Raw genomic sequence first — 12,303 nt, 5'->3', positions numbered from 1 at the left:
ATCTCTCTATAGTTTATAACTGTACTACCAAAGTGTACAAATTTGCTAATAAGTTAGAAAAGATATACTAGGGCTGTGTAATCTTTATATGTTACTTTTTCTAAAAACCTTCCTCAATTGCCAATGATATATTCTTTAAATTAAGAAAGTTATTTCTTACTATATAGACCTGTGATTATTCATCTTTGTATGTTTTTTGACTATAGGAGATTGCTGATAAAGATGGAAACAATAAAGTTCTGTCTTTCACTATCCCTTCCTTATCCAAGCCTTCAATATACCATGAAGTAAGTAACATTGGAAAGGTGGAATTGATTAAAATTATATTGAGTAAGAGATAAAAAGTCAATTTCTTACCAGAGATAAATATTTCTGAAACATCTTTACTTATTTGCTTCTTAGAAGTATATGTTTGAGGGCCGGCCTGTAGCTCACTTGGGAGAGTGTTGTGCTGATAACACCAAGGCAACGGGTTCAGATCCCCCTAGGTAGGGATGGCTGGTTGGCTTACTTGGAAGAGCATGGTGCTGACAACACCAAATCAAGGGTTAAGATCTCCTTACCGGTCATCTTTAAAAAAAAAAAAAAAAAGTAGATGTTTGTTGTTAATGATGTAAGACTGAAGTGTGTCAAGAGAGGCAGAAAGAAATTAATGGAAAATTTTCCTCAAAATTTCCACAAAAACTAGTGTACTTTTTTATTCTTCCCCCAGTATCATTTTTTACTTTTTGTGAGAAATGCCCTCACCCATCCAATGCCAAAGGATGAACACAGAGACACAAGGTACAGCGAAGCGAGACTTTAATTACAGCTTTATAAGGTTCGGGTGTCTGAAGGTCAGGCACATGGAAAAGGGCTGTAGCAAGCAATTTATTTCCTAGTATGCAAGTCCTTCCCCTAGTCTCCTCATTGGCTGAGTACTACAGGGCGCACAATCTTCCCAAAGGATGACTAAAATTTATTACCTCCTTGCAAGGAATTCCTTTGTCTGGGGGCTCAGGAGAAACCCCCAAAAAAGGCCTGCCTAAGCCCTGTGACAGGAGAAACACCAGGGAATGAAGAAAACAATGGGTGCTAGTAACTAATTACCATCTCAAGGAGAGCGTTATCTTTTCAGAGATCCTCTGGAAAAATGAAGAAAACAAAAGGGGCTAGGAACTAATTACCATCTCAATAAAACACCCTCAGATAAGTCATTTCTACAAATGAACCACTTAGATTATTTTCTTACACTTTTTTATTAGTCAAAAATATTTGAATTTTCAAAAATATTCTTTAATTTTTAAACTCTCCTGTGTCACTTAGAAACCTATGTTAGATGGATTTGTTTTTATTATTCTTTAGGAAAATGACTTCTTAGAAGAATGTTAACACTCTAATTGCCATATTTCAGTTTAAAGGAGTCTAATTGATGTATTCTAGCTGTTTAGTAACATACTTTTTTCTTATATTTATTTGGTTGAAGAATGTGAGAACACTGATAATCATACAGGTAGATGATACCTGTTAAGCTGAACTCTTTGTACCTGCACTCTCTAAGTAAAATCCAATAAGGAAATGTGTTATGAATCAAATTTCTGGTTTGTAGTGGCCTTTAGTGCATAAAGTTGTAAGGAAAGCATTTAAAGAAACTTTACTGTTATTCTCAAAGTTGCGTTCCATATTCCTACCAACACACAGTATCCTGCCTGTCTCATAACTCTGTGCAGCTATTAATTTTCTTAGTTAATTCCCCTGGGACTTTGTTTTGTGTTGGAAATAGGATGTCTCCTATTTAGCTAGGACTCATTTTAGCATAAATATTTTTGAGTAAGAGGTTATAATTAAGTTCTGTGTATCATGCTATGAAATAAAATGGAGGGTAATGAAGCATTAATGAATAGAGGGTTCTCCTGCCTTTAGAAACATGAAATAAATTGTCAGTATCAATGAGACATTTGATCGTAGTTTTCAATATTGTTTGTGTTATATGAGATAATTATAAACAATTGTACTTTGTTTTTGGAATACAAACAAATTTAAACTACTGTATTTTTAAACTTTGTCCTTTTCAGCAACTTTTCTTACTCTCTTTCCTAAAGATAGATTCATTCCATAATCTTCAAAGAACAAAACAATATATTTTTAGTTTTCTGTATTTTACATATATGATTTCTAAAAGGAGAATTCTACAATTTATATAGAATTTATGTAATTGAGATATGGAAAAGATTTTGAAAGAGAAGCATAAAGGATCTGAAACTGCCTTTTGTTAAAACAAAATTAAATACCATTGCATGATACAGATTTTTACTTCATTTTACAGTCATTGTCTCATATTGTACTTTATTTTTGTAGCCCTCAACAATTGGATCCATGGCTTTGACAGAAGGGGCATTGTGTCAACATGATCTCATCAGAGTTGTTTATAGTGATCTTCATCCTCAGAGGGAAACATTCACTGCACAAAACCGGTAACAGTCAAAACTGTAGATAGTAACAATTGTTAATTTATGCTTAATAGTTAACTATAACTACAGTCACATGCTGCATAATGATGTTTTGGTCGATTACACTGATGTTCACACAATGATGAAATGGCCTAAAAATGCATTTCTCAGAATGTATTTCTGTAGTTAGGTGACACATGACACTGTACTTCAGTTCAAGTTTGTCATGAGAAGAGTCTAATAGTTAAATACATCATATTAGTGAAATACATCGTTTGTCCAATGCTTGGTATTATGTTATGGTCATCTCATGTAAAGCAGTGTAAAAACTAAAAGCTTGTGCCTGAAGTCAACCAAATCAGGATTCACACTCTGCAGTTTAGAAGCTTGCCCCTCCTGCTGTTTATCTACTCTCTACAGCTTGGTTCCTCCCTTGTAGAATGGGATTAGTACCTGAAGTTAGACAAACTGCAAAGTTTGAAGATACAGCCTCCAAGACTACCCTCACTTCTGGTACCAACTGAAAGTTTGGGGGGTTCCCAAAACCACCCTCGTTTGATAATTTGCTAGAAGGACTCACAGAACTTACTGAAAGCCATTATTTTTACAATTATGGTTTATTACAGGGAAAGGATACAGATTAAAATCAGCCAAAGAAAGAGATGCATAGAGTAGAGGATGGGAGGATTCCAAACACAAAGCTTCTGTTGTTTTTTCCCTTGGAGTTAGGATACATTACCCTTCCAGCATCAATTTGTGACAGTACACGGAGTTTTGCCAAGTAGGGAAGCTCACTCAAGCTTTGATTTCCAGAGTTTTTATTAAGGTTTCATTATGTAGGTATAATTGATTAGTTTGATTGCTCAAATGGTTGATCTCAGTCTCCAGGTAGACTGATACAGTACGACCCAAAGCTTCTACCTTAAATTAAATGGTCGTTCTTTCTGGCATGGCCATGAAACTTCCAAATGTCAAATGTGGCCAGCCCTACCCTGAGTTCTGGTGTCACCAGCCCCTGCCCTAAACAAAGATACTCCTGTCAGATACGACACGATTACTTCCTAGAAGCAAAGGCCAGACCTCTTATTGGGCAAAGACAAATTCTAGGCAGTCCTGAATTATTATGGTTCGTCTTACAATATTTTGACTTCACAATTATGCTAAAGCAGTTTGTATTCAGTAGAAACCATACTTTAAGTACCCATACAACCATTCTGTTTTTTACTTTCAGTATAGTATTCAATAAATTACGAGATATTTAACACTTTATTATAAAATAGGCTTTGTGTTAGATGATTGATTTTGCCCAACTGTAGGCTAATGTAAAGTGCTCTGAGCACATTTAAGGTAGGCTAGGCTAAGCTATGATGTTTGGTAGGCTAGGCATACTAAATGCATTTTTGATTTTTGGTATTTTCCACTTACAATGGACTTACCAACACATAATCCCATCGTAAGTTGAGGAGCATTTGTGTTTACTACACAGGCCATCCCTTGGCCTTTGGCCAAAGCTCTTCTAAGCAGAAACAATCATGTTTATCTGGGCATCAACATTTACTATAGCATTTAGGTGATAGACATATCAATACTATCATTATGAATATGCTATATGGAGGAACCAGTGTAGATGAGGGATAGATTTAAAGAAATAAATGATTTATTGTATAAAGCCACTGCATTCATTTTAATATTTTTGTACTAATTTGATTACTTCCACCCTCCCCATCTACCTTGTGATATACTTGTACAGAACTACTTGTCATAGAAATTAGGTGATGGTTACCTAAATGTAGTTCTTCATCAGGCCAGTCATTAGTATTAATCCTGAGGAGGCTTTAACTAAACTTACCAATACATTTGACCATGAAGATCAATATTGTAACCTTACCAACAGTGCCAGTGTTATGCTTTGTCATAGGATGGCAGTAGATATAACCTGAAAAATAAAAGCCAAAGATACTGGCACATTATGAGAGTCTCAGTCATTCATTAACAATTATTTCAGTTAATCATCATATCATATGACCAGAATATCTCCTAGAGCAATGCCACTCAAGTTTACAGGCTTCCATTCAACTTCATCATATTCTCAAAGCAGGAGTGGTCTCACCAACATCTGGCTTTACCCTTTCAGGTATCTCGAAATTATATCTGAGCTAATAGTCAGTATCATCTCTTGCTCTGAGCCTCTTTCGAGGTGCTAATGTAATACTGAATTCTCGCACATTGCATGACCCATTTATTCATTCCTTTATCTCAGCTATCATTCCTCTGCCTCTTCTTTTATACTCAAACTTTTCTACCTTTGGAAGAGACATTAGGTTTGGCCACTGTATTGGTCCATACTGCTGGCAGTAATGCTAGTCTAGCAAGTGCCTCCCCTTCAGTCCACTCCTAACCATATAGGGTAGATTTGCATAGGTACAAAACTAGTGTGCTGTCTCGACTACAAGGCAATACTCTACATTCTCTGTCAACCCAATCTTACTAGATGGGATGACGGCACTACCTACCCCATCAGGCCTTTAGGATCTGACATAAAGGTTTAAAGGTATAGTTCTCTGTTCTTGCTTAGGAATCACCATTGCCTCTGGCACCCCACAGTTGCAGCCCTGGTACTGGGGCCACTGCCTTAGGTAGGGGGTGATGTGATGAAAAAAGGAAAAAAGTTTAGTTATACCACCCTCTTCCCTCTCTTCCCCTGACCCCGTGGGAAGAATTGCATAGTCATACCAGCATCATCCCCGCAACCACCTCTCTTAGAATGCCTCAGAAAAGTAGAGGATTCTATTCAGTGATTATCAGCCCTTTCTTGGCCTCCCTCATGTTAAATACATGTGCCTGAAGGCCTGTAAGCTAGCCCTTCGTGCTTTTATCTTTCCACCCACCCTTTTTAGACCACAGATGTTTTAATTCATCCAGTTCTTTTCTTTTTCAATTGCTTGTTCCATTCCATTCAGTTCAATTGCATGTTCCAAAGAGATACCCTGAGGATATCTCTTTGCACATTGTTGGGCCTTATGGGCTGTAAAGTGTGTTCCTTGCTGAAGAAATGTGACTTAGCAGTTCATATTGATGTGGTATCTTCTGTTCTCCTTTTGTTTGTTTGTTTGTTTGTTTGGTTGGTTGGTTTTTGTGACAACTGGCTGGTACAGGGTTGAACCCTGGACCTTTGTGTTATTAGTGCCATGCTCTAAACAACTGAGCTAACCAGCCAACCCTGTTTTGGTCCTTTTATAGCACTCTGAGCATTTGATCTACAATCTCATAAGCAAAGCCCAATGCAGAATAAGTGTCTATTTTTGTCAGGACCCATTTATAGCCTCTAGGGGCTACTGACATCAGTCCAATTTGCCAGCTATGTGCAGCGTCTTCGCCTAGGGGAATCTGTCCCATAGCTATCTATAGTCTTTGTGTCTCTTATTGGCATTTTATGCCTCAGAACCTGCAAAAAGAATATGTCTAAATTCAGCCCATCTCTGCATTGCTGTACTACTGCCATGTCCATTCATTTTGTGGACCCAGTTGGCCACCTCAGGTGGAGCACACTGAGATATCTACTCATTAGTACCAGTCACCTTCTGATTCTAGAAGGGGATTCTCCTGATGTACATTGACAAATCCTACTTTAATGCACTCCTCATGTTACTGAACCAAGTGCGATCTGTTTGCCTGTGTGCCATGGAAAGCCAATCACTGAAGCACATGTCTTTGCAGTAGAGAAGGGTTTAGGCACAAGGGGCTATGTGAGAAGGTGGAAGATTTACATCACAGCAGAGCCTTCCCCACAATGGGGAAGGTAGTACATTTATGGGGAAGTGGTTAGGGGCAGTGCAAGATGCAGGGATCATGATTGGCTAAAGGATTTGGAGGAGTCCATCAGTGATCTGTGTGCAGGCCCAAGCTGTCTGCATGTTCAGAAGATGGTGGCATTAGAAGGGTCTGAAGGTGGAACCCTCAGCTGTCTGATGTCAAAGGGTCAGACGTTCATGCAGGCTCAGTAGAGAGGTCTGCAGGCTCAGCCAGCCTAGCCCGGTATGTGTTGGGCCACACTAATTCCAATGATCCTGGAAAAGAATCCTTAGGCACACAACTCATGACTTCTTGCCAGAGGCTTTAACTTAAAGGGCAGATAGGAGAAAAAGAATGAGAGGTTGTTAGGGAAATTTACTGAAGGATCTAACAATTTGAAAAGGGAATAAATTTAAACTAAAAGCCAGTTACACTGAAACTGCCATAGTGATTTTCATAGGGCTGTTTTCCATACGGGCACCCCATTAACAGGCTAGTTTTCTAGTACCCTTCTGCCTGACCACATGGCATGGACACTGACCACCACTCATGAGCCGGTAAAAACCCAAACATAGCAGCAAACTGCATGCGGTTCAGCCAACCTGTCAAGCTCTTTGTTCTTACCTTCGATCAGAGTGGCAGTCTTCCAAACAGGATACTGTCTATTCACTTTAGAACTGCCATCCATAAACCAAGCAACTCTTTGTTAGTCAATGGAGGAAAATGAAGGAGGACACCTGTTAAAGATGGAGGCACTCTTGCTCTCCAGGATATAGACTTGTTAGCAGAAATGCAAAAAGACTAGGTCAACAAAAATGAGCAAAGCTTAACTGCAAACCACAGACTTCCTATTGAGTTACCTAGGAGACGCGGAGGTATACGAGGGGTTTACAGCTGGGTAAAACATATATAAGACATGCTTTTACCCAATAAAGTTGCTTAGTGCATGTGCTACGCCCCCGAACTTTGTGTCTGGTCTCTGGTTGATCACCTCCCCAGGCAGCAGTCCCTAGCTCAAGGCGTGCCTTGAGCAACTCACCTTGCTGCACTCTCTTGGCAGGGTTGCGTGTGGCTCTACTCCCTGAGGGACTCCTAGCAGAGGCTACATGTAGTCCTTCCTCCTGAAACCCCCAGGACCAAGAGAAAGGTGCAGGTCAGTAGGGAGCTGTTCATAGGGTATTTTCCAGATGGTAATGGAATCTGGCACCTACTCAGGTGGTACCAAAGTCAGCCAAGGGGAAAAAGAGACTCCCTGTTCCTGAGTGCTCTCAGTTCCTCTTTGCATTTTTTTGGTAACATGTTTCTACACAAAGCATTTCCATTTTATTATGGAACTCTTCTGAGCCAGCCAAGGGGAAAAAGAGACTCCCTGTTCCTGAGTGCTCTCAGTTCCTCTTTGCATTTTTTCGGTAACATGTTTCTACACAAAGCATTTCCATTTTATTGTGGAACTCTTCTGAGTACTGCCATCCTCATTAGAGCGTTTCTCTGACATCACCCAAGACATTATGGATACTTTGGGCTTCAGGATTATTTTACGTCCTTCAGTCACAGGGGCAGTCTCAGTTGGTGCCTAGTGGCAAGCTAGTTGTCTCTCAAATGGAAATTTTCTGGTCCCAAATCCCAGCAGTTGTCACTGGGTGGCATTTACTGGCATTTACTATAAGCCCCAGCTTGTACTCCACAAAGGGCTCTTGTATAGCAAATTAATGACCTGTGTTTGCTTGGGCAGTTTTATTGGTTCTCATTTAGCATGTTCAATTAATTTCGGCAGAAGGATGGATTTGTATGCCTTCTGTTTTACAATACTAGGTAGGAGAAGCGTTTCCAGACAGAGAAAATATCCATTTCCATAATGCATTCGGGTAAAGGAGATACGATCACATTACGTAAACTCCATTTACCCTTTCATCTTAATCTTATTAACCATTGCCTTCCTATATCCTCCCAATGTAGCTATAGCTTTAGAATTTACCAACAAGATCCTGTGTCACCAGCCCCCATCCCAAATAAAGATACTTATAGCAGGTATGACATGGGTTACCTCCCAGAAGCTGAGGACCAAGCCCAGACCTCTCTTTAGGCAAGGCCAAATTCTTTACTTCACACTACCCTTCATGGTAATTGTGAGGAATAAATGAGGTGATACCCAAAAAACGCTTAGCACAGTGCCTGACAGATAATAAAATGTTAGCAGATTCTATTTGTTATATGATATTTTATGTTCCTAGTATAATATTTCTCTTACCTCATTGGTTATAATATTAGAGCTATGGAAGAAATATAGGATCAAGCAAATTTCCATAGTCATTGACCTTTGATGAAGCGTTTCAGTCTGGAATTCTGGTTCTTCTTATGGTCTTCCCAATATTATACATATGATAGGAAATGCAACAGCATTCCTTGTGTCCTGACTCATTGTTTTGGAATTCAGCTTTAATGAGCGTCCTGTGTTAGCCAGTAGGGTGCTTTATAACACTTGGAAAAGGCTTTATTCCAACTTAAAGTCACAACTTAATTATTTTTTATGTAGTAATTAATGTTGGTTTACTCAAATCCTTCAGCAATATAAAATTTATATAAACAGTAGTGGTTCATGAGTACAGTCTGCAGACAGGCTTGCATAAAAATCATCTGATTACCTGTTTCTTGTTTTCTAATTAAAATTTTTGTATTATTTACTTGTGGTAAATTTTAAATAGTACAGAGTGCACAGGGTCTTCAAAAAGTTCATGGAAAGATTCACATTATCTTTTAATTCTGTTTTTCCACAAACTTTTTGAAGTATCCTTATATAAAGTGAAAATAGACAAGAGTACAAAGAGAAAAGTAAATGTCTTCTTCTTCCCTCTAATCACCCATTTCCACTCCCAGTAGTTCACCTAAACTATTAGCAGTTTATATATATATATTTATGTATATATGTATATATAGTTAGTGGGTTGGGGGAGGGCTGGCCGGCCAGTATGGGTATCTGAACCCTTGACCTTGGTGTTATAACACCAGAGCTAACTGGCCAACCCATGTTAGCAGTTTTTAAGGTGTCTTCCCAGAATAGTTTAATGCATGCAGAAGCATATGTCACACATTTAGGCCCATAGACATGGGGTTCAGTTGTACATGTTGTTCTACAATTTACTTTTTTCACTTAGCAATAGATCTTGGACTTCTTTATCTAGAAGAACATAGTGATCTCTTTATTCTTTTTTAATGACTACTTATCCCGTTTTATATGTGTACCATCAGTTTTTAGCCAGTCTCATATTGAGTAAATTTAGATTGTATCTGACTTTTCGCTACTGTGAACAATATTGCAAGGAATACATTTTTTTTAATATATACAAGGATACTTCAAAAAGTTCATGGAGCGCTGGCCACTTGGCTCAGTTGGTTAGAGCACAGCCTTGTGACACCAAGGTCAAGGATTTGGATCCCTGTACTGGCCAGCCACCAAAAAAGAAAAAAATTCGTGGAAAGATTCATATTATCTTTTAATTCTATTTTCCACAGACTTTTTGAAGTACACTTACATTTGCATGAGAGCACAAAAATGTAGGATAGATTCCTAACAGTGAAATTGTTATGCTAAAGAATGTCTGCTTTTTCAGTTTGAGTAGATATTGCCAAATTACCCTCTCTAAAACAACTGCACCAATTGAATGTTCTACCAGTAGTTTGAGAGTGCCTATTTCCTCCTACTAACTCCCAATACTGGGTATTTTCAAATTTCCTAATCTTTGCCAATCTGATAGTTAAAAACTGCTGTCACATTGTTTTACTTCACACTCATTTAATTATGACTGGGCTTGAAAGCTTTTAATATGCTAATTCTTTAATTGTTTTCCTTGACCTGTAAACTGTGTCCTGTGTCCATTTTTCTTCTTGAGCTGTGTATTTTGTCCCTAGAGATTCGCAAGAGCTTTTTGAATATTGAGAAAAAGGCACTGTGTTTTTACATGTTGCACATTTTCAGTTAATTATTAGCTTTAAATTTATTTTTTAAGTGAGATATAATTCACATACCATAAACTTCACCCTTAAAGTGTACAATTGAGGGGGTTTTAGTATGTTCACAGGGTTATTCAACCACCACCACATTCTAATTCCAGAATTTCACCATACCAAAAAGAAACTTCATTGCCATTACAGTTACTCTTCCCTTCCCCCCAACCCCTGATAACCACTTATCTACTTTCTTTTCTTCTTTTTTTGCTTTGTTTTTCAGCTGGCTGGTACAGGGATTTGAACCCTTGACCTTGGTGTTACCAGAACCATGCTCTAACCAATTGAGCTAACCAGCCAGCCCCACTTATCTACATTCTATGTCTGTGCTTTTGTCTGTTCTAGAAATTTCATGTAAGTGGATTCATACAATGTGTAGCCTTTTGTGTCTGGCTTCTTTCACTTTAGCATGTTTTCAAGGTTCATTCTTGTGGTAGCATGTATCAGTACTTCCTTTTTATGACCCAATAATATTCCATTTTATAGATATACCACATTCTGTTTATCCATTCATCAGTTGATGGACATTTGGCTTATTTCTGCTTTTTGGCTATTATGAATAACACTGCTGTCTTAGTCCATTTGGGCTGCTATAACAAAATTACCTTAGACTTGGTAACTAATAAACAACAGAAACTTATTGCTCACAGTTTTTGAGATTATGAACTTCCAGGCAAAGCACCAGCAGAATCCATGTCTGGCAAGGGCTCAGAGTCTCTGCTTCATAGATGGCACCTTCTAGCAGTGTCCTTACATCACAGAAAAGGTGAACAAGTTCCTTTAGGCCTCTTTTATAAAGGCACTAATCCCATTTATGAGGGCAGAGCCTTCATGACCTAGTCATCTCTCAAAAGCCCTACCTCTTTATACCACCACATTGGGATATTCAACATATGAATTTTGGGGGAACACAAAAATTTAGACCATAGCAGCTGCTGTGAACATTCATTTATTAATTTTTCCGTGAACATGTTTTTAGTTATTTTCAGTATATACCTAGGAGTAGAATTACTGGGTCACATGATAATTCAACATTTAACTTTTTGAGGAATGATCATACTGTTTCCCAGATTGCATTCACCATTTTACATTCCCACCAGCAGTGTTTGAGAGTACCAGTTTCTCTATATCCACACCAACACTTATTTTCTGTCTTTTTGATTGCAGCCATCTTAGTGGGTGTGAACAGTCTTATTTCATTCTCCTATTGTTTTGTTTTTGCTGTATGTTTTAGTTTTTTATATAATCCATTATATCAGGAATACACACACACTTTTTTTTCCCCAAAGTTAAATATGCATTAACTTTATATAGTTTATTAAGAAAAACTGCAATCTCTAGCTTCCCCTTTGTTCCATTTCCCCTTTCCCAAATTTAAGGGCTTTTTTTTTTTTTTTTTCCTTTTTGTCTTTTTTCATGACCGGTAACGGGATCGCGACTCTCGGTGTCGCGCCCGTACCACGACCGGCAACGGGATCATAACCCTCAGTGTCGCGCCCGCACCGCGCTCAACCAGTGAGCGGACCGGTCTCTATATGGGATCCGAACCCTCGGCGGGAGCGCTGCCACACTCCCAAGTTCCGCACTCTACCGAGTGCACCACCGGGCCGGCCCCCAAATGTAAGGACTTTTAACCAGTGGTTCTCAACCAGGGCAGTTCTGTCCCCTCTCCTCCCCCCAATCAGGGACCATTTAGTAATGTCTGGAGATTTGTTTGTCACAGCTGCGTCGGGGTGTCTAGTATCTAGAGTCAGGGATGCAGCTCAGTACCCTACAATGCACAGGACAACCCCAGCAATAAACACTTACCTGACCCCTAACTGCCAATAATGCCAAGATTTAGGAACTCTGCTTTTAACTGATTCTTTCGATATTTACTTTCATATCTTTGAGTAACTTTCTGTTTCTTAATTTTTCAGTTTTGGGTATTGTCTAATAACTTACCTCCGTGAAAGATGAAGATTTAGCTCTTTCCTTCATCCTTATGTCCTATCAATGTAGTTATGTTGTAATTGTAGAAAACTGGTTATTCAGATTTCTCATTTTTTTTTTCCATTACCATTTACTACACCAACATAAA

The 12,303-nt window shown here is 38.6% G+C and overlaps 1 protein-coding gene and 1 non-coding gene across 3 annotated transcripts in view; one reads left to right on the top strand and one right to left on the bottom strand.

Annotated features, from left to right (window-relative positions):
* FAM126B (family with sequence similarity 126, member B) overlaps positions 1 to 12,303 on the top strand; it is a 51,800-nt gene that overhangs the window by 17,226 nt on the left and 22,271 nt on the right. For both annotated transcript variants that reach the window (XM_008591152.1, XM_008591151.1), the window contains exons 5-6: positions 207 to 287; positions 2,338 to 2,453. In XM_008591152.1, the coding sequence (XP_008589374.1) occupies positions 207 to 287; positions 2,338 to 2,453 (197 nt within the window). The remainder of the gene's footprint in view (positions 1 to 206; positions 288 to 2,337; positions 2,454 to 12,303) is intronic.
* On the bottom strand, positions 10,448 to 10,522 carry TRNAT-GGU. The gene has a single exon. It is a non-coding gene; the product is annotated as a tRNA-Thr (tRNA).

Source organism: Galeopterus variegatus, unplaced genomic scaffold (genome assembly GCF_000696425.1).
Source record: "Galeopterus variegatus unplaced genomic scaffold, G_variegatus-3.0.2 Scaffold6707, whole genome shotgun sequence".
NCBI classification, from domain to species: domain Eukaryota; kingdom Metazoa; phylum Chordata; class Mammalia; order Dermoptera; family Cynocephalidae; genus Galeopterus; species Galeopterus variegatus.
The sequence above is the reverse complement of the archived record's forward strand: the minus strand, read 5'-3'. Positions and strand labels throughout refer to the sequence as shown.